Raw genomic sequence first — 26,435 nt, 5'->3', positions numbered from 1 at the left:
ATCTTCTTCAATTTTGATACAAGAAAACAACCAAATAAAATCATGAAAAAGATTTGTAAAAGCCAGGATGAATGTACAAGCACCTCTAATCAGTCTAATGTACTGTACACAACAAAAATCCTGCTTTTAATATCAGTCAACTGAGATTGGATTAAATGCAAAAACTGCAGCAATTGATTTTTAAAGTTGGTCATTGCCTATATTGCTAATTACTTTTCTCTAAATAAAAGCTGCTTCATATTTGTATGTAAAGTTGAATGTCATGTTTGGGCATATTCCTTCTTGTCCAACAGACAATTAGCATAGTGAACACACTGTCTCTAAAAACATGAGTGACTTGATTTCTAAGAAAGTTATAGCACACCAGAACACTTATCTGAGAAAGAATAACACAGGGCTCTTAATTGAGATAGATTCCTGGAAGATGAAGATTCCTTGAAGGGACCTTTTAATTGCATTTTTTGCATTTTGCATAGTCAACGTTTGCCAAGTGACTCAAAAAACTGGCCATTTCAGTGCTCAGACTAACTAATGTCCAGATCAGTAACAAAATGGAGAACTTTGTAAGAAAAAGCTGTTTCGAGGTGCAACATGAGGCATTCTATTCAGAAATGTGAATGATGTCTAAGGATACTGCTTATTTCTTTGTAACCCATCAAGCAAACTACAGAAATCACTATAAAATACTGTTTTTTTCTAGTTTCTTCAAAACTTTTGATCACAAGTATTGATTAGTTGAATATTGCTCCTAAAGGTATATCTGGCAAAACACCTAAAAGGCAGAACAAGATTGCAATGTAAACTTGATTGATTGGGAGACTGGACTGAGGAGAAGGAGGTATCTTTTAAAAACATACAAGATGGAGATTCATGGCTTGGAAACATTGCATAAGCTAAGACTTGAGAGTGATCATTGTGAATAGGCTGAACACGAGACAGGAATGTGAGTCAGCAGCTAGATTGACACATTTCTGGGCTGCATGGGGGTGGGGGGGGTGGGATGATATATTAAGTGCTTATTTCCCTTTGCTCTGTATTGGTAAGAGTATGTATGATTCTGGGCACCACTTTTCCAGATGGGTTTACAATAGGTTCAGAGGAGGCTACCAAAAATTATATAAGTACTTGAAGACATGCCCTGTGAAGACCAGCTGAAAAAACTTTGGATGTTTCTTTTGGGGAAAAGAAGCCCGAGGAAAGGCATTGTATCTGGATTTATGTATATAAAATAGTTCCATAGGAAGGATATTCAGGAAGTATTGTGAATTGCCACAGATCTCCATGCCCTGCAGCTAATTTATAAGGAAAAATATAAGGAAAGGTGAGGAAATAAATATAGGGGAAAACTCCAATGGTAAGATTTGTATGCCTATGTACAACCATGGAGCAGTATACCTATGGTTCAATTGGTTTTCTGAACAATGGAAAGGATTTGATTGTATGATCCCAATGATCCTGGCCAACTTCACAGTTCTATGAGCCCATGATTCATACATAAAAGAATTGTTCTACAATGGAATGTGCCAGAATGGTACAACTATCATCATTATTACAGTTGTATTTTAACATTTTAACTGAAGCACAAGTACAAAAATAAAGGCAGAACATCAGTAGAGATAACAGTAGGTAGATAGTAATTTATAATATATGCTACTCAAAATGTACATTTTTACATTTTTTTATATATGTCATGTTTATATTTGTGGTTTTTATCCAATTGTTGTATGCTGACCAGAGTTGATTTTGGTGAGATGGGCAGCTGCACAAAGTCGATTAATAAATTAATAAATAAAAATAGACAGGTAAGCTAAATTCTGGGTAAGTTGAATATCGAGTAAGCAAACATTATCAAGTTGGAATGAAAATCATTCTAGCAAAGTTGCTGTGTTTGTTAATTCTATTACAGAAAACGTTTTGCGTACTAGAAGTGTTCTACCTACGTTATAAAATGGAGAAGGGATGGATTCCCCTGAACGCTAAAACTGATAGACAAATTAGTGAGCAGGAACCAAAGGGACAATGCTTCTTAGGCCAGGAGCCCCCAACCTCTGGGCTGCAGCCCACTACCATTTGTGGCCTATTTGGAATTGGGTCGTAAAAGTGGCTATAGCTCAACTTGTGTGAACAGCAGGCCGATGCGCAAATCAACTTTGCATGTGTGCCAGCCCACAAATTGTGCAAGGGCTACGTGCACACACACACCAGCCCTCCACTTCCATGGCCCAGTTTTCCTCCCCCCCCCCACCAAGCTGGGCCATCAAGCCATAAAGATTGGGGACCACTGCCTTTAGGCTATGAGCTGCTTGCATTGAGGACAACCATGTAAAACTCTTGTATCAAAAAATTCCTAGCTCCTGAATAATCCATTTCAATTTTACTTGTATCTCTCTCTTAAAATTCTTTTGCGCTCTTAGGATGCATCTGGTAATTATCCAATGTGATATTCTTGCAGGATCTAGTATGATGCTCAACTATATTAAGAATAATCCAAAAAGTGTTAATAAAGAAGAAACAAGAAGGTAAGCATGCAAGCCTGTATCATGAAGACAGGTAGCCAGCCCTCTCTTACTAACTGCTTGTTCAAAGTTATGAAGGTGCTGAAAAGTGAAATTTATGACTGGTCCTTGAAGTTGTGGTCATCACAGCATCCTTAGTAATCTGATCACACGTTGCTGATGTGCACTTAGGATAGTTGCAGCATCCTGCAGTTATGTGATTGCCATTTGTAATCTAACAGCTAGTTTCTGAGAAGCAAAGACAATGGGAAAAGTGGCAGAAAGTTCCAAGTTGTGATCATGTGACCTGCATTTAATTATTATGACAATTTGCTTAACCACTGCCAGAACTGAGGTCATAAGTCAGGCACAATCACAAGATGTTTCACTTTATGATCTCATTGCTCAGGGACAGAACCACTTGTCCCAAATTCAGTTGGATAAGCAAGAACGAGCTGTAAATGAATGTATCTATTGTACTTTATAAATCATTTATTATAGAAGTGACAGAGAAAGCAAACTAGCTATGTTGCATCAGCAATATATATTTCTTGCATTGCTGGCCATATATTTATTTAGCCAAGCCATAAACATGTCGTGCTTTAGGCAGCCCATCTGTCAATAACTCTGAGTAACCTTTAAAATATCTTTTCAATTTATAACCATCTGGACATATTTATGAGCGCTACAAGATAGACTTTTGACTGCAATGTTTCTTTTAAATAAATAAATAAGCAACTTGCATGGGATTGCATTGATGTATAACTTTTTCAAATCAAGGATGGGGTGCCAGGGGCTTTAAGTGATGTGCCAGAGGCTGCATTGCAAAAAGTAGTGGAGAGGCCAACCCCCATCCTGCATTTCATTTCCAGTTTAAGTGGAATATACATAACATTACTTTCCAGTGATATATTTAAAGACATTGCTGTTTTTAATTTGGTAAAAGCTTTTGGAGTTGAACTCAAGGAATCACATACGGCCCCAAGCCCTCAGATGATGCACCTGTGTGTTAAAGGGACGTGTGTGCAGTCTCATCAAATCTTAAAAACATTTTCATAGGTTTTAAAAGGGTTTGAGCTTGGTGCCCTCTAGTGGCATTATTGTATTATAACCACCATATGATTTTTACACTGATTAGAAAAGAAGTCATCTTCTAGCGGGTTTGGCTTTTAGAAGAAAAACTTACCAGTTATTCATGATGATTTAGAAATGACTCATTCCTTCAATGGATTATTCAAAAGACATCATGGAACCAGCTTGGAGAATCTGCTGCCCTTTAGATATTCTGGATACCCATCTCACCTCTAAGGCTGATATCCTAAATTCTCTCAGAGAAAGAAAGCAAGCTTTTGAATTGTCAGAATTTGGGGAATGATAATATGCTCCCCAAGTATGTAGCAAGTGGAATTCTGGGTTTCCATGGATACATGGGATCAAAGGAAGATCACTCTGATATTACTGACATTTGATAAGAGGGTAATGCCCCTCTCTTTTATCTTGGCCTTTTTCCTCCCCAGGGAAAAATAGGAGCTCTGCCATAGCACCACCATTTCCATGCCTTAGAATGCCCATCTATGCTTTGCAATGTTTAGTCTCCAATGCCAAGTAAAGCCTGAGGTGAAAGCTTGACAGAAGATGACTCCATTTCAGGCAATGTGTCAGCAGAGGAAAGATTTGCTGCTGTTTTCCGCCAGCTCAACTGAATTGAAATAGACTTCTTAGGACATAATTGGGACAAAGAGCTAGCATATAACAAGTGAAACAGATGTAAATAAGAACGGTATTAGTTTCAAAAATTCCTCTGTTTCCCTGAACTTAGGTACCTGCTGCAGAAATTATAGTAAATTAACTGTCAATCAAATAACTTGGTTATTCCTGGCTATAGCTCAATGGTTTGTTTCAGGTCATTTGTTAAGTTCAAACATATATAAATAAAATTGGCTGGATTGGGGTGAAGGTACTCTAAGCAAATCCCTAGGTAAGTCAGGTTGTGTCTGAAGTAGTTTCTTAATACTACCCCCCTTTCTTTCTCTCTCACACACACTTTTACTATTTCCTTCATAAATTGTATATCTTCCTGAAAGCTATTCCTACAGCATTCATAAGCTTGCCTAGCTAATAATAATAATCTTTCCTAGCTAATCATCTGACATTGTTTCAGGATTCTAGTATGATGATTATTGGATTAGGACCAGGGAAACCAATATCCAAATCTACTTCAGACTTGGAAGTTAACCGCATGACTTTGGACTAGTCATTCTCTCAGTCCAATCTTTGTGGTGCAGGGCTGTTAAAGAAGATGCCAGTGTAAACTGTTCTGAATTCTTGATGGGAAAATAGGATATAAATCTAACAAATAAATGAAATCAACACAAAGATGATCACACAATCCTCATGTCTCCCCAACACCCATCTCTGCTTAAGATTATGTACTGCTAGAAATACAGTATTTTTTAATTATCAAATTTATGCTGCTCATCTCACAGTACGACTTTTTTCAGCAGCACTATAAATTTGACTTATTCAACTACGTGAGTACAAAAACAATCTGGAGTTGTAATATGACCTGATCTCTTGAAAATGATTGCATTGCTGATTTTCTTTTGAAGGGCAACCAAAACAATACAGGGAGTCCTCAATTTACAAGTTCATTTAGTAACTGTTCAAAGTTACAATGGCACTGAAAAATGTAACTTATTATCATTTTTCTTTTCTTTTTTAAAATCAATTTATAATATAAAATACAAAAAATGCAAAACAGTAGGAAAGATAGGGGAGAGAAAAGTGTAGGAAAATGGGGGGAAAGTTAGAAAAGGTGTTTCCTTCCGACTCCCTTTGATGCAGTAGAGTAAGATAATAACACCAAACCTCAACTTTCTACTTTTACATAATAGTATAAACTAGCCATTTTTATAACCTATCTAATCGCTAAAACCCAAAATCAAGCTTTCATTTTTATCCACTACCCAAGATTCAGAAGTGTTTTTTTCTTTAATCAAAGCAATCTGTTTAATTCCTAACTCCATCATATATGTTGACGGCAGCAAGATTACTTTATGCAAAGAAATGAAATGATACTTTCCCACAATGGATGAATGACTTATTAGCATTTTTCAGTTACGGTCTTTGCAGCATCCCCATGATCCTGTGATTAAAATTCAGATGCTTGGCAATCTATGTTTATGTTTGTAGTGTCCTGGGGTCATGTCATCGCCATTTGCAACTTTCTGACAAGCAAAGTCAATAGGGAAGCCAGATTTACTTAACAACCAGGTTACTAACTTATCAACTGCAGTGCTTCACTTAACAACTATGGCAAAAAGGTTATAAAATGGGGCAAAACTCATGTAACAAATATCTCACTTAACAACAGAAATTTTGTGCTCACTTATGGTTGTAAGTCAAAGACTACTTGTATCTAGTTGGTAACACAAAATATCCAGCCAAGCTAATAAACGTGACATCAAGCTAAGTACCTAAATGTGCATTTCTAATTACCAATGCTGAGGTACCCCAATGCCCAGTTTGCTAATAATGGTGATGTTTTTAATGTGTTTTATGTAAAGTATTGCCTTGCAGCATATTGTCTATTGCAGGTAACCCTACCAACTTCCTGAACAGTCAAGTGGACACCTCTAAATCCAGAAAGGATCTAAAGAGTTAGTTTAATTTATCAAGTTGCTATTAACACTGCCTTGAACAGACTTGACTTAATAATACTGACTTAATATTGTGATAATATCAGAAAAATTCAGAAATCAAACAATCCAAGAAATGAGAAACAGAAATAAATTATTCTCTGGGAGGCAGATACAGAAGGAAATCACAGTATTTAGTATTATGCACTACTCTGATTATTTCATAGAAAGGCTTATAGGCATATAACTTTTTTCTAATGGTATCTTCTCTTGCTCTACATATGCCAATTTAACTTAGGTTTATCTGAAGCCTAAACCCAATCCTGAAATGTGTTTAAAATAGTTGCTAATTTCTGTTATACTTCTATTCCATAGAACTTCAGAACTGTTAGGAATCTGTCCACCAGTTAGTGGGTTGGCAATATATAAACCAACAATGTATGTTTTGTAGCTTTAAGACAAAATCACTGTGTTGATTTGTACTATATTACAATTGTTGGTTGTGTTGTGAATTGCCATAAGAGGGAGCTAGAGATCATGGCTTGCTCTCTCTGACATTCTGTCTCTCTGACATTCTGTTGCTATCTAAGGTTCTCTGTTGTGCTTATACTTTGATATCTTTGTTTACTGTAAATGACAAAGGGAACTGGTAAGAAGATTTTGTAATTGGATATTCTTTGGACTGTTAAACGTATATGAACTGGACCATTTATTGGACTCAGCTATTTCTTAAAGTAAACTTTAACTCAATTTAGTGTATCTGCATGTGGCTGAATAATTATTCATACCTACTCTCATAAACGTTTCCATGTGCATATCCTTGTTACTCAAAGGTTATTCTGCATATATCATAACAAGAACAAAGAAAAGTGTATCTGTGCAATTAAATATTATTGCTCTTCCCAAAACAAAATTGAAGGTGGTGTGTGGGGATTCTGTAAATAGAAGTCAATACATCTGAGTCATTCTTTAAACTTTTTCAATGAAGTAGTAATGTGTTTGAGGAAAAAAAGCCAAATTCAAATATTACTATTAACAATAAAGCAAAAAGAATAATCAAATCATGAGCACGGGTACAGAGATTCCATTGTCTGCATTCTAAAATTCTCTTTTATTCCCTGAAAATAAATAGAGCAAAACCGCTTAATAGAAACATAGAATAATAATGCAGTGACACAAGATGAAGCTGCTTATTCATAATTATAATGCTACAATGAAGATAGTTTACCGGCTAGTTTTTAAAGCAAGTACAAATTTACTTGGTTTCAGAATACGTTCAAGTAGTAGAAGTATCTTGTTAACTTAAACACTACAATCAACCCAATTTAATACTAGTCTAACACAGCATTTTTTAAATGAAACTGTCTTATTATAAAAGCAATCTCAGTAATATAACATTTTCAAAGTATCAGAAATCTAACATTTCTGTTCTAAGTGTCATTTTTAAAAAAAGGAAAAACATTAATAAGCATCTCATGTGAATTGCGCTGCACCCTAAGAATCTTATTTGAGTCTTAAACTAATGTGAATTAATTATATAAAAGTAATGCTTAGGGAGGAACAGAATTTTAGAAAAGCATAGTGATAGAGGTGTTGGTGAAAAGAATCTCATTTTTTCTAGACTGACAAGTCATAGTTTTTAAGTCAATTAATTCTGTAATTCTATTTAGTAAATGCTTCTGTACTTAAGAGACTTTTGAAAACAATTAAGAAAATCCCTGCATGCAATAGTTACGAGTTAAGTTATAGATCACAATAAACCATTTAGCTTTTAACTTCTACTTCAAAATACAAAGTATGCAAGGAAAACGGAAATATTCAAACAAGGGTAATTATCTTCTTCTGCATTCTAATATATTACAATTCATTTTACTGCAAATAAAAAAAGAGTTCTGTAAAATCAAATAAATAAAAAAGAATTTTTCTTTCAAAGGCAGTGATAATTTCTCCAGATATTTGAAATATTTCTAGTAGTTGGAAAATAGATACTTTATACTACAATGTAGTAACACATCTTTTTAAAGTATTTTAAAATGAAGTTTGCCTAGGGGAAAACAATTGCTACTGAATTGGATACAGAGTTCCTTTTTATTAACATCAGACCAGACTTGACTCTCTCTCCCCTTGTAGATAGTAGTGATGTAAGGAAATTAGAAGCTTCAAAGGTTCACTTGATAAGATTCCTCAACAGCATTTTGAAACAGAGTTTCTTCATCCAATTGAAGATTCTAAATAACAAAGTAGCAGTGAATTAGAAACAAAACCTTTAAAATCAAGCTATTTTTCTTTAATACTTAGAAAATTATTTTCATTATTACTTAGAAAATTGCAAAAAAATTCATTTCTTGTATGATTGGTTTTGTTTAGTTTTATCTTCATATTAAAAGCAGCAATGAGGCTTATTGTTAAATTCATTTACTCTGTTTCAAGAATGATGTTAAAAATAAACTACAATGAATTCCAAACATATAAGGAAAACTTAATTTGATTTTTGTGAATCCTGCCATTACTTAAAGAATTGGAGATACTATTTTTAGTCCAATTGTCTTCTTTTATAAATTTCTCTGTTCTTCTCTGAGAAGGGAGAGAAGAAATTTTAAGACATAAGATCTCACTTCCTGTACCTGGATAGTTTTTTTGTTTTTTTTTTTAATATGGAAGGATTTCTATTTTCTCATTCCACAAGTTTACTGGAGTTTCTCTTTAATGTGCCACAACTGTTTTGAACTTATTACTCTCACAATATAATTTGCACCTTTTCCTTGACCAAGGGCCCTTTAATCAATCATGCCAATTGCTTGCAGCTTGCCTATTACAATTTGATGTACACAGTGCTGCTTTTGAAGATCTCTAGAAGCTTTAACTGGTATATCTCTGCTTGTGAGCTGTGTGCTGATTTAAGAACAATTTAAGGCGCTAGTATTTGAGGATTGCTTTAGCATTTTTAAAAATTAAGATTTGTCTTACTTATATATATATATATTTCTCATATTCTTTCATTACTTTGAACTTTTTTTTTATCTTGGCCTCCTGTCTGATCTTTCACTTTAGAATTGAATATGACTTGGCTTTCTAATTTTGATATTTTGCTCTTGTGCAACTGTCACTGCTGATGATAGGTGATTCTTTAATTCTTGCAAGCACCTTATTCACATCCTTCATTATAGATTCCAGGTCTTTTTTGGATATGACTTTCAATTAAATCGTCTTTCTACTAGCAATTCTGCATATGCCAAAATTTTATTGTTAAATTTTTATGGGGGGGGGGGGAGTTATTTCAGTGCTGTACTGGTTCTGTTATTCTTCTTCTAAGTTATCGTTTCTGTAGTCCATACCTGTTGTTTCCTCTATATTTACAATTGTTATCAACTATTATACTCAGTCTTGGGGTCTTCCATTTTCACCTTTTACTGAATCTCTTCCAGTTATGCATCCCTGAATATTTTATTTCTGGTAATGAATCTCCTCTGATCTGGTAAACATTGTCCAGTGATATTTGTGATGTTGTTATATTTGGTAATTGATTCTAACAAGTAGAAAGTCGTGGAGGGAATATGAATAGAACAGACATCTCTTATTTTAAAAGTACATATAGTGTTTCTTCTTTTAAAAGAGAAAATACTATTCATGCTCAACCCATTAAATTAAAAAGGCCTTTAAGAATAGTGGTAAAGGTGATGTTAAAAAGCCACTAGTCTCCACTAGTGCCAGTACCAATCTATCTTTGGCTGAGCTTGAAAAAATTAAGCAAAATCTGACCCGCTTAGCACTTAGATGAAAAAATCCCAGGAAATTCCAGGCCTGGGGAAAAATGAATAATTTCTGAACTGTTGCCAGGAAAATAAAACAGAGGTCTTTATGTAATCAATTTGGGTAAGCTTCAATAGACATTTAAAAAAAACTCCCACCCAGTTCTGCAATATTGATATAATTTTTTTCAAATCTAAATATTTTAAGTACTCAGGTGTTTAATGAATGAAGTGCAACTTCTGTGTGCTTTTTAAAGTATGATCTACGCCAAATTTAAGGGGGTAAAGTGAATATACTATTATTAGAATAAAAAAGTTGTCAAAAAGAGGTAAAAAGTTTTTAAAATATGGCATTTTATTCCCTCATTTTATACATCTTGGAATTAACATAATTTCATATACTCTTCAGAAGGAAAAATCATTTTTACACATGTAATTAAATTTTATAATTCACTACCATGAGATGAGGTGCTGGCTATTACTTAGTTGGCTTCAAAAAAAAGGTTGCACCAATTCATGGAAGGCTTGGGGATCAACTACATAATCTGGATGTTAATGTGATTGCCCCTGAAGACCATCAGCTGGGGGATAGGATATTCTTTGCACAGTTGGTTGGCCATTTTGAGAACAAATGCCTGGACTAGACAAGCTGGGGTTCAATTCAGCAATACATTGCTTATAGTCCTATGGCTGATTTTAACAGTAATAATAAAATAACAGAAATAATTAAAACTTGTAATCCTTAAATATTAAGTCTTTATTATACCATTTGAGCTAAGCCACAAGACATTTCATTATTTTACATATAACAAGCTTTTTACATATGTACTCACTGCTGGGTCTACTTGATAAAGATGCTTGTCATTACAATGATCCAATAGAGTCTGCCTTGTGAAGTTACTTTCTTGACATAGAGGGCATTTGAATGTAGGCTGCTGACTGAAATACAAACAGCAACAGCATAAAAAAAGAGAGAAGCGACATGGATATATACAAGGAACTCAATGGATGAAAAACAAGCTCACAGGGCCATCTGCTGTTCACAGCAGATGACTAATTCAATAGCCTTTTGCAATACTGACAACAGTCAGTTGTAGTGATTGAATAACAAAGTTGGAAGGGATATTGGAGGTCTTCTAGTCCAATTGTCTGCACAAGCAGGAGACCCTATACCATTTATCTTAAAAGCCTCCAGCGATGGAGCACCCACAACTTCTGAAGGCAGCCCGTTCCACGGGTTAATTGTTGTCACTGTCAGGAAATGTCTCCTTAGTTCTAGGTTGTTTCTCTAGATTAGTTTCCATCCATTGCTTCTTGGTGCTTTGGAAAACAGGATGACTACCTTTTTTTGTGGCAGCTCGTCAAATACTAGAACACTGTTATCATATCATCCTTAATCCTTTTTACTAGACTAGACATATCCAATTCCTGCAACTGTTCATGTTTTATCCTCTAGCCCCCTAATCAACTTTGTTGCTCTTTCTGCACTCTTTCCAGAGTCTCAACATCTTTTTTATATTGTGATGACCAAAACTGGATGCAATATTCCAAGTGTGGTCTTATCAAGGTAGTATAAAGCAGTCACATAATCTTGATCTTTTCTTTTGTTAAATCAGCCTAGGATTGCATTGGCTTTTTTGACTGGCTCATATTTATGTGATTGTCAACTAGGACTTCAAGATCCCTCTGTTAGTGCTTTTGAGCCATGTTCATCTAATCTGTATTTGAACATTTGGTTTTTCTTGCCTAAGTGTAAAAATCTTACTTTTCTCTACACTGAATTTCATTTTTAGGACTCAGTGTTCAAGTCAGTCAAAATCCTTCCGGATCTTGAGACTACCTTTTGGGGTGTTGGCTATTCCTGCCAGCTTTGTGTCATCTGCAAATTTAATGAGTCTCCTTTCTACTCACTGATCTAAATTGTTTATGAAGATATTGAAGAAACAGAACCTAAAACAGAACCTTGAAGTTCTCCACTGCTTACTTCATACAAATGTAGTTCCGTAAAGAAGTGCCTTTTGTCAGCCAGTTATGATTCCATCTGATGGTGATGGTGTCTATCCCACATTTTTTAACTTACCCACAAAGGAGGTTGTGGTCTACTCTGTCAAATGCCGTACTGAAATCCACAGCATTTTGTTGGTCCATTAATTTAGTCTCTTTGTCAAAGAAATGAAATAATATTGGCTTCTATTTATAACTTTACCTGCTTCTAGGTGTTTGCAAATCTATTACTTATCTTTTCCAGGTATTCCCAGATATTGAGAGGCCAGGCTAACTGGTCTGTAGTTTTTTTCCCTTTTTTGAAATGAAACTATAGCAGCTCTTTTCCAGTCCTCTGGTAATTCCCCAGTGCTCCAGGATCTTTAACAGATATGATTCAATGGTTCCAAGATCATGTCTGCCAGCTCTTTCAGAACTCTTGAGATGCAACCTATCTGGTGCTGGTGATTTGAACTCATCTATGGGTGTACAGTTGTTCTCTTACCATTTTATTGCTTATTTTAATTTGTATTCCTAATCTATCTTTTACAGTTCTGTTTTGGGTAGGTTATGCTATTTTTTTCCTTTTGCATGAAGACAGATGCAAAGAAGGAATTAAGTAGCTCTGCCTTCTCCCTCTGCTTTTCACTTCCTTGCCATCTTGATAAAGACACCACTTCTGACTGGTAGCAGGGATCAGAGTATCCCTTTGTTGCTTCCATGGTTGCAGGCAATTAATAAATACCTGGGTTTATTTTTCCAGAGTGGGGTGCACAAAGGCTTGCTGGCGATTTATTTTCCTACCAATGACTAGGGCCAGCACTGTTTCCCTTACAATGAAGTTCTTCCAGGAAGAATCTGCCCTTCCTGGGGGAAAGAAGACACAGCTTTTTCATTATCCTGGCTCCTACGATCAATGATGTAGAATAATTTTATTATTACCAATTAGCAGTTCACAAAAATGTATTCATATTATTTCATATTATTTTGGAATATATTTCTGTTAAGCCCAGCCTCTTTTTAGTCATAAAAACCAATCGTTATTAATAAGCAGGGCTATTCCTACCTTGCAGGTTCTTCAGGAACATGTAGATTAGAGTTTTCTCCCATTTCCGAAGTAGAAGAATCACTCCCAAAACTGAGTGAGAATTTATTTTACAGTAAATAAAAAAATCTTAATGGTTATGATTATAAAGTAGGCCCCTCTATCTTTGATTGATAAGTGGTATCTCTAAATTTGATAAACAAAATTCATTTGAATAAAATATGCACATATTTCTTCCAGATTTTCTCTCTCTCTCTCTATGTATGTATATGTTTATGTATTTATATATAGACACACACTTGGAGGGAGAAATAGAAATAGGAACCAAGGACTGCAGTTGATTAAGTGGATGTGCATTTCAACTCCCCAGTGTAGCCTACAGAATTTGGTTTTCAGGTGGTTTTCCAAATACTACCGTGTTTCTCACATAATAAGGCTGGGGCTTATTTTTTTTTGAGCCCTGAAAAAATGGCTAGGCCGTCTTTTCGGGGGTGACTTAATTCCCCCTTGCATCCTCGCCAACAGCCGCTCCTAACGGGTGATCATGGCGAAGTGCAGAGAGTTCCCTACTCCCACCTTTGCTGCAGACACCTTTGGCACCCGCTGTTGCTTTCCCTTCTGCCCATTCCGCCACCACGTTTGGAGCTGGCGCTTCCGTGTTTGGAGTGCCGCCGCCATTTGAGCTCCAAATGCGGAAGCGCCAGCTCCAAACATGACGGCAGGCGATCTTTTTATTTTGGTCCGCGAGTTCAGAGCGAGCAAGAGGGGAGACTCGATGCCTCCATCCGAGATGGCAACCTCACTAGTGGCCATCCGAGATGGCAACCTCACACGCGCCGGGAAGAGGCGCAGATGCTGCCTTGTAGTCCCCAAACCAACTCCAAACGCGAACGTGTTCCAAACGCGAAGCCGTTCGCTAAAGAGCCAGAAAGCAGCAAGGGCGCCAGGTGGAAAGGACAGGGTCACGATCACACGGAGATGCCCAGAGAGCGGAGCGCACATAACTAAAGGCGGCGCACGCAGTTGGTTTGGGGACTACAAGGCAGCATCTCCGCCTCTTCCCGGGCGCGTCTCTAGGCTGCTTCCGGAGCTATGGGACGCTCTCCGTTGCCTACAGGCCCTTCTTCCTTGGGCTCCCTGCCGTGGGGTACACCCACTTCCTCCTGCAAATTACTCCTCGCAACTCTTCTCTCCCTTTCCTCTCACTCCAAAAAGATTGCCATCGTATCCCGCCGATTCGGGCTTCCAGCCACGTTGTGATCCACTAGTGAGGTTGCCATCTCGGATGGAGGCATCGCAGTCTCCCTCTCTTGCTCGCTCTGAACTTCGCGCAGACCAAAATAAAAAGATCGCCCGCCGTCATGTTTGGAGCTGCCACTTCTGCGCTTGGAGCTCCAAATGGCGGCGGCACTCCAAACACGGAAGTGCCAGCTCCAAACGTGGCGGCGGAATGGGCAGAAGGGAAAGCAACAGCGGCGGGTGCCAAAGGTGTCTGCAGCAAAGATGTTTGGTGGGAGTAGGAGCTCCCAGCGCTTCGCCATGATCGCCCGTTAGGAGCGGCTGGTGGCGAGGAATTCCTGCCCGCCAGGCGCTCCTAACAGCAAGTCTCCCGCCCTTCCCCTTATTTTGCATATTTTAAGATAGGCCTAAATTTGGGGGAGGGGCTTAATTTGATTTTATGCCCCAAAAACATGCTGGGCCTTCCTATTGGTGGAGGCCATATTGTTGGAGAAACACGGTAATTAGATCTGTCCTTGCTTCCCTGTTTACAACACCATACCTCCAGGACCTGCTGTTACTTTTACCACTGCTGTATAGTTACAAATTTTCCTCTAATACATTTAATATTAATTATAGCTATATTTATATATGTGGTTAAATCTTAAAATAGTTATGCCTTTATAACAATCTATAGGGAACATATAAATATGAATTAAACAACACTGCATTCTGCAATTTTATCAGTAAAATCAGTGATATATTCAAAATAAGGAATAGTTGTTTTATTAAGTTTCTCCTGAGGATTAGCTCAGAAATAAAGATATTTTTAAATTTAGATGAAAGGGAGAGAAAAAGGCTAAAGAATTGCAGATTGAGCAAGACAGTAGCATGTGCATTCTCATTAATCAACTAAAATGACTTACTAAGTTATAAAAACATACTCTGTGCCTAGTCAATATACCCACCCCAAAAAAACCCAATCCAAATAAACCAGGGATTAGTCTTTAATTTCCAAATAGCAAAAAATTAATTTTAATAAAGGAGATTATCTTGACATAATTCAAATTTACAAGTGGAAACTTGACACAGATCACTTTGATAACAAGTTGAAACATCTGCTTGTTCAGATTTAATACTACTCTCTCACCATGTCAACTAAAAAGTATAAACCTATATCTGTTTTTCAGCACAAAATTAAATAATAAATACTATAAAAGTCAGTTGCTATAAAAGAAAATAGAGATAACCTCAATGTAGAATGCATGAATTATTAAAAGACAGTAAATGATAAAGAACGTGTGAGAAAGAAACTGAAAACACTCCCAACTTGATTCTATTTGGCATACAATTCTGGTAGCATTAGGCCCAAGCAATCAGAACAGCTCCAAGAAAGGTCAAATAGTTTTATTTATTGTTAATCACTAGTTTACAAGAATCTAACCAGAATGTTTGCCTTCCATCAGGAAATGGCAAGGCAAATCTAAGTGTTTGACTTTAACTGTTTTCTCCCAGGGATGAACCGTAAGCTGCAATGTCTTTTAAACTCCATCCCCACCCCCCATGAGGCTTCCTCTCCTCAGCCAGTGGTTCCACCACAGGAAATACTGATGCAGTTATACTCAGATATCGAACAATACATTGAGATAGAGCTTCTTCTTGTTTTTGGCTCAAATATTTTTTAAAAAGTACTTTTATATTAAAGCCAGTTTTATGAACCAGATAAGATTAAATATTTTAAAATAGATCACTACTTCAATAGAACAAAACACTGAATTACATAAGGAAGTGTTTAGAATTTTATTTCATACTGGAACCAAAGTTCCAAAGTTTAGATTTATTTTAGCCATGTCTTAATCACATTGGAAATACTATTAAGAAATGTACAACTCTGTATTTTAGTTATCATGATGAAAATTCTGTAGTATAAACAGTATCCATTAATGTTTGGAGTATAGAATTGCTGTAGCATAAAGCATTAAAATTTGGTTTGAATATTCTTTGAAAAAAAATATAAAATTAACTACACATCACCTGTTTCCTGTTGAATCCTGAGATATGTCTAAGTTTGGAATTATAGAAGAAACACCGTATTCATCTTGATACCTCTTACATGATTTATAATGCTGTCTCATACGAGAGAATCTAATCTGTAAAAGATGTATTTCATTTAATTTTTAAATACTGGTATAAAAATACTTCAGATAGTCAGTTTAGTGATGTGTTAAGATGTGGGAGAGATTAACAACCAGGAGACTAGTATTTCTAATCCTCTCTTTGGCATAAGAGCTGGCTGGGAGACTTTGGGCCAGCTTCTCTCAGCACAATACACCAAATATGGTTATTATTGTGAGGAAAACAGAAATCAGGAGTACAGCGGAGCCTCGGGTAATGACCGCAATCCATCCCCGCACTCCAGTTGCAACCCAATTTGGTCGTGTCTGGAAGCATGACCGACTGTGCATGTACGCAGTAAAAGAAAAATGGCGCTGAAGGGGAAATTGGCACGGAAAGGGAATCTTTCTGCACTGATTTTGTTCGCTACTCGATTTTTGAATTGTGACCCGATTCAAAAATTGGGTGGATTTTTTGTTCGCCACCTGATTTGATCGCGAACAGGAGCATTCGTGACCCTAGGTTCCACTGTATTAGATATGTGTCCTTCTTAAGCTAACCAAAAATAAAGGTGGGATACTAAAAATAATAATCTCAAAGGGTAGATAAATCAAATAGCTTATGCAATTTTAGGATACATTCTAATGAGTCTGTCTGATTTTGAACAGGATAATGCTGATAGATTGGATGGGCTTTCTTCCCAGATGTATTCTACAAGTTTGGAAGATCCTCTGGATTAAGTATATGTATGTTTGCAGTAACAATTATCCATTTTTAAAAAGTGACTATTTTGCATTTACTGTACCTGTTTTTCACAACATCTACAACTTCCCACCAACTTCTTCATGTTGTTTTCAATATCTAAGGCTCTGTTGGGACGTGCTTTTTCTTTTCTTGTTACAATGCCCCGACATAATGGACAGTGTGGTCCACCTCCTTTCATAGCCATTAAGAAACACTTCCTGCAAAATCTTAATCAAATATAATGTGGCAGTGAATGAACAAACAAATGGCAAATCAGTGTCAAAGTGACATGCTCTAAGGCAAATCATGATCCAAACTTTATAGATGCTGTGATGATACCTATATTAATGGAGGCTAAGGAGGAATTATGTGGTAACAACCATTAAAGTGTTATTAAAATGTGAAGGGGAATAAGTAGATTCTGGAAGGACAAGAACTCAGTGACAATTCATCATAATTAGAAACAGAACATACATCAGCTCTACTAGGTAGATCAGAAAATCAACTCTACAAGGCTAATGTTACTTTTATAGAAATTTGCTATAAAAGAAACGTGCAAGTCTGATTGTGCTGTATCTGTTGGTCCTTCTTATAGTTCAGTAAAGTACAGGATTGCCTGCCTGAGTTGTTTCTGATTTCTGGATTTTTTTAAAAATGTTTCAGCCCTTTTCGCCTAGGTAATGTTTTTGCATATTCTGGAAAAAGAGCAATATTACTGCCATAGGTGTATTCTTAAAATAGAAAGGAAGAGTGGGAGGGAAAGAAAAAAAAACACTGAAAATGGGTTAGTCAGATACCCACACATGTTGACAAATGGAAATCCTGACAGGTGTTTTGAACACATCTTGGCACACAGGACAATAATAATCATCTTCATTGAAACAAATAGTGGCAGGTTCCTCATTCATGACAGCAAACTGTGGTATTTCTGAAAACAAAAAAAAGAATTAACATCTGAAGCACCACTTGAACCCTAGTGGCATTGACAAAATCACCATCAATCAATTGTAAAAAGCAGTTTTACTTGGAACAGCTTGCATTCTGCAAGGATACCTTTAGTACCCTCAAACAACAATATTTGCCTATCTCAGGTCCTTGGAAAGGAGTTGGATAAAATGCCAAATCCAGTCTAAACATCTGACTATATGCACCAATCATAATAATACAACTACACTAGATGAAATGCTAATATTAAAGGACTATTTTTATAATACACAGTGCTCTGTATAGCACCACCCCATATTAGCAGACAGAGCTAATGCATAAAACTGTAATTAACTGATCATGAGTAATGAATTGGGGGGGGCATAGTATTTCTCAAAGTCATTTTGCAACCTGAGAACTTATAACATGATTGTATGACCACAGCAATGGTAGTTTGGCACAGCTTATCTGCAATCACACTGGACTTCTTTTGCCTCTGCTCTGGAATTTGGGAAAAGAATAGACAGCTTCTACAGCCTGAAATACCAACTCTTTCAAATTTCTTTTCTAGGCTTCCATTCCCCTTGAAAATCTTTTTTTTACAAACCCTTTGCATAGGTTTCAGTCATTGTACTTGGAGCCTTGCATTCTGTCAGCCCCGGGCTTTTCTTTAGGACTATGCCCTTAACATTTGCTCTTTAATAAACAGTTGCCTGGATTTTGGGAGACCAAAAATCTAGTCTTAACTTACATCGGTTGGGCCTAAACCCATAGAATATAAAGAGAAACTTTTTCTATTTTATTACAAGTAAACAGGGCTGGGCTTGGCCCTGTGATCTCCTAACTTTGCTCACTCTTTAGGTCGGCTTATGTGTGTTGCATTAATGAATGTTGACTTTCCTTCTCGTTTTGGAATTTGACTGGGAAACTTCTAAGTCGAAAACTGGACTTTAAAAAATAAAAAAAGCAAAACGGAAGCTCCTGTCACGCTACCAAAAGGTAAGAGGCGCGCGAGCGTGAAGAGGAATCTCGCCCGTGTGGCGCGCGGAAGCTTCAGGAGCGGGACGATGCCCGAAGCCTCCCTCGCGCTTCTCAGGTCTCGGTCAGGCAAATCCACCCTGAAGGCTGCCCGCCCTGAGCCTCCAGGTGCCTCCAAGAGCTACCGCCACTACCTGTCGAGAGAACGGGAGTGTCTATCGCAGGCCTCGGGAGTGGGCCGGGATCTTCAAGGCTCCCCGGGGCCAAACCGGTCAAACCACCACCGCTCTCCATAGCTGTTAGGCCGCCGCAGCGGCGGCCTAGTCCCAAGAGGCGGTCCCAGGTTGCCATGGCAATAACCCCCCCCCCCTCCCGTCTTGCGGGAATTGTTATTGAACAAGAGTAGCTGCCGCTGCCTCCTTCGGCCCTCACAAGGGGCGGCAGGGAGACTGCTTTTCTCGCTCCTCAGTCTTCTCACGTATGAGTTAACTGGCCCGGAGTTAAGCTGTGGGTCTAGTAGTAGCAAAGCCAAATGGCTTTGTGATCCACTTCCTCAGGACGGAGGTGCAAGAACCGGGCTCAGGACGCCGTGAGACAAGAAGCGCCGCTCGAACGTTCTTTTCCCGCCTTCGCCTCAGCAGCAATTTCCGCCCCCGACCGCAGCCCTGCGGGCCTCTTTATTTGCGAGGAAGCCCTAGTGGAAGATACTAAAACTAAGGGCTTAATAAAAGTATACAGGATAACATAATAAGCCCTGTACAAACCATGATTCCTGAGCGTTCGGCGAATAAGGCTCCTCTTTACAGCAAAACTCTCAGAGGTGGTGGTTTGGCCCACCGAGAACCTTGCAGATCCCGGCCCAGTTAAGAAACTTTTCTTCAAACTTTGAAGGTCTTCTGTTTTCTTGAGGCGGCCATGAAGCGTATGACTGCATTTCTTAACTGGGCTCTGGCGATAAGTTGGAAGTACAGCCACTGTTCACACTTAACTCGATCTCTTTTGTTTTAAATATTTTACCACCCATTAATGTTACACACATTTCATATGCTAAGTTAAGCGGCTTTTTCGGCCAGGCTATCGACCTTTTTTCGTCTCTTCCCCTCCTCCCAGCACGCCTGTAAGTTTTAATAGCTGGACCTTGTTTTACCTGCTGAAACTTTTATTACGTGGTTGTTAAGAGAACCGGTCCTACGGGCTGGAAGATTTGGAAAGCCCAAGCCACCAGGTCAATCCTTTCGGTTTCTTTTCTGGGTTAACCTTGATTAAGAGAACAACGAGATTTCCTCCTATTGTTACGTCGGCGATTTCTACTTAAGCAGCGAGGCTCTGCGTAAACGTCAAAAGAACTCTGGTTTATCATAAGGTCGGCGTTTTTAAAAGGCGACCCCTGTCGTCCCTCGCTTGTCATAGCGCAGTGTGGAGCACTGCGACCGCCCTAGAGAACCAACCGAGTCACCATCCCAAGCTATGACAAATGAGATAGGTACAAGCAAGTCAAATATTCAGTGTTAGTGTAATGAAGATATCTTGAGGCTATGTGTTTTCGTTTGTATCGCTTTTTGAATAGCACTTCATAACCAGGACATAGCTCAGGAGATACGCCATTAAATCCAAAGAGTAAATTAGTTATTTATATTAGTGTATGCCAAGCAACATGGTTGTGTAGAAGAAAAAAACTGGAAAAACTGAGGTGGGAAGGATAGTTATCAAAACGTGAATTGAAAATGTTGCCTTTAATATATGGTAAGGTGCACCAAAGCATTGGATGAAAGCAGAGGTGGTATTCAGCAGGTTCTGACCAGTTTAGGAGAACCAGTAGTGGAAATTTTGAGTAGTTCGGAGAACTGGCAAATACTGGGGATTTTATAGTATCCTTCCCCTGCCATGCCCACCACAGAACTGGTAGTAAAAAAATTGAATCCCACCAATGAAAGGTGATTAACAAATGTGGTGACTTTGGGTTCGAAAGTATATCTTATAAATTCTTTACAGTTCAGAAAATGTACCATGCTTACAGTCCTAGATCTTTTTACTCATTTGCTTCCCTTTAAATATGTACATAAACATATTTGGACATAGTGAAATTTGTGAGGTAAATGGTCCGATGTATATGTACTTGTTTGTGACTGATTGCTTTGATTTTTATAGGGGAATAAGATCTATTTCTCCTATTTACTATTTAAAACCAGAGCAGTTCTGAACGGAATGTCTGCTTATAGCTAGACTAGGCTCATACAATAGATTAAACTGAAACCAAACTATGTTAAGGTTGTACTTTCTTTCCGTCTGGATTTTTCCAGTAAAAATACAAGAGTGATTTAACGGTGCTTTATCAATTTATGGAATACAAAATGATAATACCTTCCTATTTTCCAGTTATTTTTTTTTCCTTTGCAAAAGGAGAGAAAAATGAAAGGAAGTTGGAATAATTGAAAAATATTAAATCAATTGCCGGAAGAGTCACTTTTGGAAACAGCTTCTGAGTTTAAAGGATTTCATGTTTCCGACAGATTTTATTTATTATTTTTAATAATTGTTATGAAATTTATTTGCTGCCTATCTCATTTCAAAGTGACTGGAGGACTTGTATGATATTCATACAAAATTATGCTGAATTACCATGCAATTCTATGCATGTTTACAAATAAATGGAAAATATGTCAATCTTAAAAAGCCTATGTTAGGAATATAAGTCACCTAACAGGTATTTGGGTTAGAAATATATAAACCAGGATAAACATTTTACTACTATATCTTTAAGGGAATGCAAGAGCATGCAATTGGGTGTGGTTTCTCAAACAGCCATAAGATGGAGCCAGAAACCTGGTTTGTTTAGTCTGAGTCTTAGAAGAGAGTGTAAGTGTATCACTGTTTCCTTCTGTTGGAAAGTATTGCAGTTGCTCCATTTCTTCTAATTGACTGATATTACTGGATTTAATGTAAGTCTGTTACTGAACTGTTTTTGACACTGGAATTTGATATTTGGATTATACCTGGATTGAAAACTGACTGATTTAACTTGTGAATGACTTTAGATTGCTTATTTTGGACTTTGCTTAAACCTTTCTGGAAGTAAAAACCTACATTTACTGTACAGTGTATCTGTGTGCTCTGTGTGTATTATTCCAACACTACTCTCTATACGTCTCCCTATATGCGCTCATTCTCCTAAAGGGGAATTACCTCAACAGCCTTCCTATACTTATGTTTCTTATTTTTATGCATTTAACTAAAACGATATGCCAGATGTTCAAGCTTGCTTTAAAAATGACCAGGGACCATGAGACATTGTTGATCTATATGGGTAACTGAAAAAGTCAAACACCAAAAAGAAGTCAGTACAATACATGATTATAGACTGGCATTTGTTGATTATGTCAAATTGTAGAAAGTGCTTAGAAAAATAGGAATCACAGAACAGCTCATTATCCTCATGAGAAACACATACAAGTCAAGCCACAATACAGACAGAACATGGTAAAAGTTCTAGCTCCACGTTTGCAAAGGAGTGAGATAAGACTGCATATTTCCCCTTATTCAAGTTATATGTTGGGTATATATTAAGGGAAGCTGGATTGGAAGTTGAGCATGGTTTTAAAATTGGAAGAAGTGGTTATCTGCACTATGCTACTAATACTACCATGATAGATGAAAATGCAAGCTCTAGTAATAAAGCAGAGTGAAAAAAGGGCCCTGAAATTACATCTTTACATTTAAAGACAATCAAACAAATGACAACAGATATAATAAACAGCCTTAGAACTGACAATCAAGGTATTGGTGATAGTTTTTGCCTTTTAGGATTAACCATCAACAGTAAAGAAGCAATCAAGAAATATACCACAGACTAACATTTGGTAGAGCAACCATGAAGGAAAAGATATTCAAATGCTCCAAAGCTTAAAAAGTACAGAATAGTGCAGTAATGTTATTTCCTATGATACAATATGAAAATAAAAGTTGGACTTTAAATAAAGATAGGAAGAATATTGATACTTTTGAATTTTGCTGTTGTAGAAGACTCAAGAATATTGTGGACAGCTAAGAAACAAGCAAATAAAAACAAATTTCTTGAACAAATCACCCCATAATTCCCACTCAAGGCATAAACAAGGATCACATTCTATTTTGTACACATGCAAATGCCTAGCTGTCTGGATAAGACTCTAATACTGGGAAAGGTGAAAGGAAAGAAATTAGGGCCAGCAATTTGTTCATTAAGCAAAATGAGTAAGTAAGTAAGTAAAGTAAAGTAAGTAAGTAAAACTGACGCTGATTATAATCTTACTTCAATTTCCTTTGCATTACAGATCTGTGAAGGTTGTAGATGTGTGGACTGGTCACAGTTACTTTTTCATGACAAGTGTAACTGCAAAAAGTTGCTGTACAAGAAAGTCACTAAACAATATTTGTAGCAATTTTTTTATAGTCTTAGCCTAAAGAAACTGTTAGTTGTCTTCTATTTATTGTTAACTTATTTGATTTTTATCTTGCTATAAAAATAACTGTAAGTAACTGAAGATGGCAAACATTTATAATAATCCTTCCTATTTTTCTGACATGTCTGTGAAGTGAACTGGCCTTCACAGAGGCCAGAATGACTGATCCAAAGTAGGTTTCTTCTTTTACATAATATATATAAGTACTATTATTTATGCATGCACTAATGGTGTTCTGTATTTTTAATTTTGCGACATGGTTTTGAGGGAAAAATATGAGATAAAATATGGTTAAAAATACTATTCTTGCTCTCTGGAACATTGTGCCTCCCCTCCCCAAGAAATATCTGCTTCTGTCAACTGGCCTGGGCATGCAATGGAGTTGTGTCATTCTGGAAGTAGCTAATGATGGTTAAAGATAAGACTCCACTTCTTCCCCATGTGCATCTTGTTCCCTTCCTCTCTATCTTGGTCAATTTAAATTTAATACTTCCATTGTTTTAATGTTTTATATTTGGCATTTTGATTGATTGATTTAAGTCATCTAGAGCAGTAGTCACCGGTGATCTGAGAAAATTTTGGTGGTCCGCAGAGAAATGTCCCCCCAAAGCACCCCCCCCAGAGCAATTAATCCAGGCTGCGCGGGAACACAAGGCTGCGCCACCCACATGACCCGCCCACATGCTGGCCTCCACCCTTTGGCTGAGCGCAAACCTGCAAAAAGCAGTGCAGCCCTGGCCGGTCAGGACGAGGTAATGGTGCTGTTGCAGCAAGAGGGGGCAGGCGGCACAGGTGGGCTGAAGTGGCGATGGAGATGGCCGGAAGGTTGGCGACCCCTGATCTAGAGTTGCCTTTGGCAAGATGGGCAGCATATAAGTTAAATGAATAAATAAATGTAAGGCTACTTAAGAATATAATTAAATTGAACTGTTCTTGGCAAGACCTTGACAGATCTTGCTAGCTATTAAAGAGAACCTGATGACATTACAGTACAAGAGTACAGAATCCTGATTAGTTAGGAGGTAACTTAAAGAGCGTAAACTAAAACATGAGATAATAAAGATGTAGTTAAAATTCATATCACAGTTCATGGTAATTCTAACAATAGAAAAAGTACATTACTTGTTTCAATAGCTCTTGATTTGTAGTGACAAAGGAGTTCATTATATGGGATTTCCTGGAATCTACCTTGCAGAATCAGAATTTGTAAAGCACTGCAGTGAAATGTTGGTATAGCAGATTAAGATGTCTGACAGGTTTATGTGTAGTGACATCGCACCCCATTGTGATAAAAACTTATCCAGGACTTGGCTTGGGCCTTATTTATCTGTTCTGTTAGGCATATTTTGGGAACTCTATCAGGATCCATTGAATGGATCCTCTGCCAGTATGTGGAAAGTTTTAATTATCAAGTGACTATGTAAGGAATGGATATTTGTTTCAGCTCAAAGTGCAGGGGAAGATGTGTTCTTCTTGTCCGTTCCCAGTACACATCTTAAAAAACGGGCCTGAACTTCTTCAAGTGGGGTAGCTTTATTAAGGCCCCACAATTCTGCACATTGATAATTGTGACTATTTTTGCCCTTAATACTTTCAGTATAGGAGTAAAAGTACATGGGTAATGTAGTTAAACACTTTGTATAATCTTTTAGTATTAGCTCAGTTCCTCCCAAAGAATTAAAAAGCAATTTAATTCCGACCAAGTGCTGGTAAAAGTCACTATGTAGGTAAAATAATTCACTTGTTCCACAGATTACCCATTTCTCTATCAGCTATATTTCACACTTTTTTCTGCTAAATATCATCACTTTAAATTTGGTTTTATTGCTGTTCAAAGAATTAAGAGCACAGTAGGTATTTAGCCTTTGTAACAATCTTCTAAGACAGATTCTGGAATCTGCCATTACAATCATGTCATCAGCACATAAAAGGATATTAATAAATTTATCATGGATCTTTGGTAAACGAGTGTCCGCAATATACAGGTAAATCATTGACACAGAAATTAAAAGTCATTGGGACTAGGGATATTCTCTAACACCATTATGGGTGTTGATTAAAGAAACATTTACACCTCTGCAGACTTTCTGTAGAGAGCCGTAACCAAAAATAAGAGTCTGGGTTCAATATTTAAGCTGGCCAAATTTCATCCACAGAATATTTGTATTTATGGAAACAAAAGCTGCATTAAATTGTATAAATATGGTAAATGGTTTCTTGCAATTTGTTAATTGTTTTAAGTGTATAATAAAACAATTGTCTTGTGGAATGCTCTGGTCCAAATCCAGCTTGTTCCTCTACTAAGATTTTTTTCTCCTGAATGAAGACAAACATTTTTTTCTCCTGAATGAAGACAAACATGTGTCCCAGGATAATGTTGCAAGATCCAATCTGGGTCGGTCACCAGGATCAGAAGTTTAGTCTTCTGGCTTTCAGACTCATAGTGGAGGCCATCCTCAGGGAAATGCTCTCTAAAGATTTCTTTCCATTACCCAGCGTTCTATTTTGCTTGACAGAGAGTTTCACATACATTTTACCCACAACTCCAATAAATCTTATCTGTTTTTTGAGTCCCTTTTTATATGGAACTATAATGGTGACTTCCCATCCGATTGAAATACAACCTGTATTATTTATATATGGGTGAACAGACCTGCTAACAGAGGCTCACCAATCAATGAGTCTTAAGAGTTTTGGGAGTAGAAAACCTTCTCCAGCCTTATGAAATTAAATTCTCCCAAACTGAGGTTGTAACAGGAATATAAAATTGAAATTATGTTCCTTCAATAAACTTGATATCATTTTCCAGAAGAAAACTGAATTCGTTCCTTTCACTGAAACTTGCAGATCTGACTATATTTCAACTCTATAGGAGGCATTTTAAAAGGCTATTACAATGTTTCATAATGCCTAATTTTTAGCATTTTAGCTTTTTGTGTGTGTGGTGGGTATCCCCCGGGGCCTGGCACATTTGCAGCCCTCAGTAACTTTCTGGTATGTAAACAGAATCAAATCTATTTAAACATATTTGTTGATGGTTTCTATAGTAGGAAGTTTGTCTATTAAATGTTTTTCTCAGCAAATGACAAGAGATACATGTATTGGGT

General features: G+C 37.2%; 1 protein-coding gene across 5 annotated transcripts; it reads right to left on the bottom strand.

Annotated features, from left to right (window-relative positions):
* Positions 1-7,226: 7,226 nt before the first annotated feature.
* RNF138 (ring finger protein 138) lies at positions 7,227-20,239 on the bottom strand. Of its 5 annotated transcripts, none has more exons than XM_026670386.2 (7): positions 20,037-20,239; positions 17,789-17,915; positions 17,049-17,214; positions 16,163-16,278; positions 12,932-13,003; positions 10,716-10,821; positions 7,227-8,361 (listed from the first exon to the last, which is right to left on the bottom strand). In XM_026670386.2, exons 2-7 carry the CDS (start codon positions 17,893-17,895, stop codon positions 8,293-8,295), a joined length of 636 nt encoding a protein of 211 aa, XP_026526171.2. In that variant the 5' UTR covers positions 17,896-17,915; positions 20,037-20,239; the 3' UTR covers positions 7,227-8,292. The 5 variants fall into 5 exon arrangements, with proteins under 5 accessions (XP_026526171.2, XP_087817796.1, XP_026526169.2 ...); XM_087961670.1 differs by lacking the exon at positions 20,037-20,239 and adding an exon at positions 19,654-20,022; XM_026670384.2 differs by lacking the exon at positions 20,037-20,239 and adding an exon at positions 19,084-19,524.
* Positions 20,240-26,435: the final 6,196 nt, after the last annotated feature.

This window comes from Notechis scutatus, chromosome 3 (assembly GCF_049901735.1).
Source record: "Notechis scutatus isolate UNSWTSFEM ecotype Mainland chromosome 3, rNotScu1.2, whole genome shotgun sequence".
Classification (NCBI taxonomy): domain Eukaryota; kingdom Metazoa; phylum Chordata; class Lepidosauria; order Squamata; family Elapidae; genus Notechis; species Notechis scutatus.
This window is presented reverse-complemented; position numbering and strand designations above follow the sequence as displayed.

What these genes read in the sequence shown, in the direction of transcription:
- RNF138 (XM_026670384.2), bottom strand. Translation starts at nt 19,240, where the DNA reads ATGGCAACCTGGGACCGCCTCTTGGGACTAGGCCGCCGCTGCGGCGGC. An exon ending in GTAGATGTTGTGAAAAACAG is followed by an intron (nt 16,279 to 17,048) that starts GTACAGTAAATG and finishes CATCTTTTACAG; the next exon opens with ATTAGATTCTCTCGTATGAG. An exon ending in TTTATCAAGTAGACCCAGCA is followed by an intron (nt 8,362 to 10,715) that starts GTGAGTACATAT and finishes TTTGTTATTTAG; the next exon opens with AATCTTCAATTGGATGAAGA.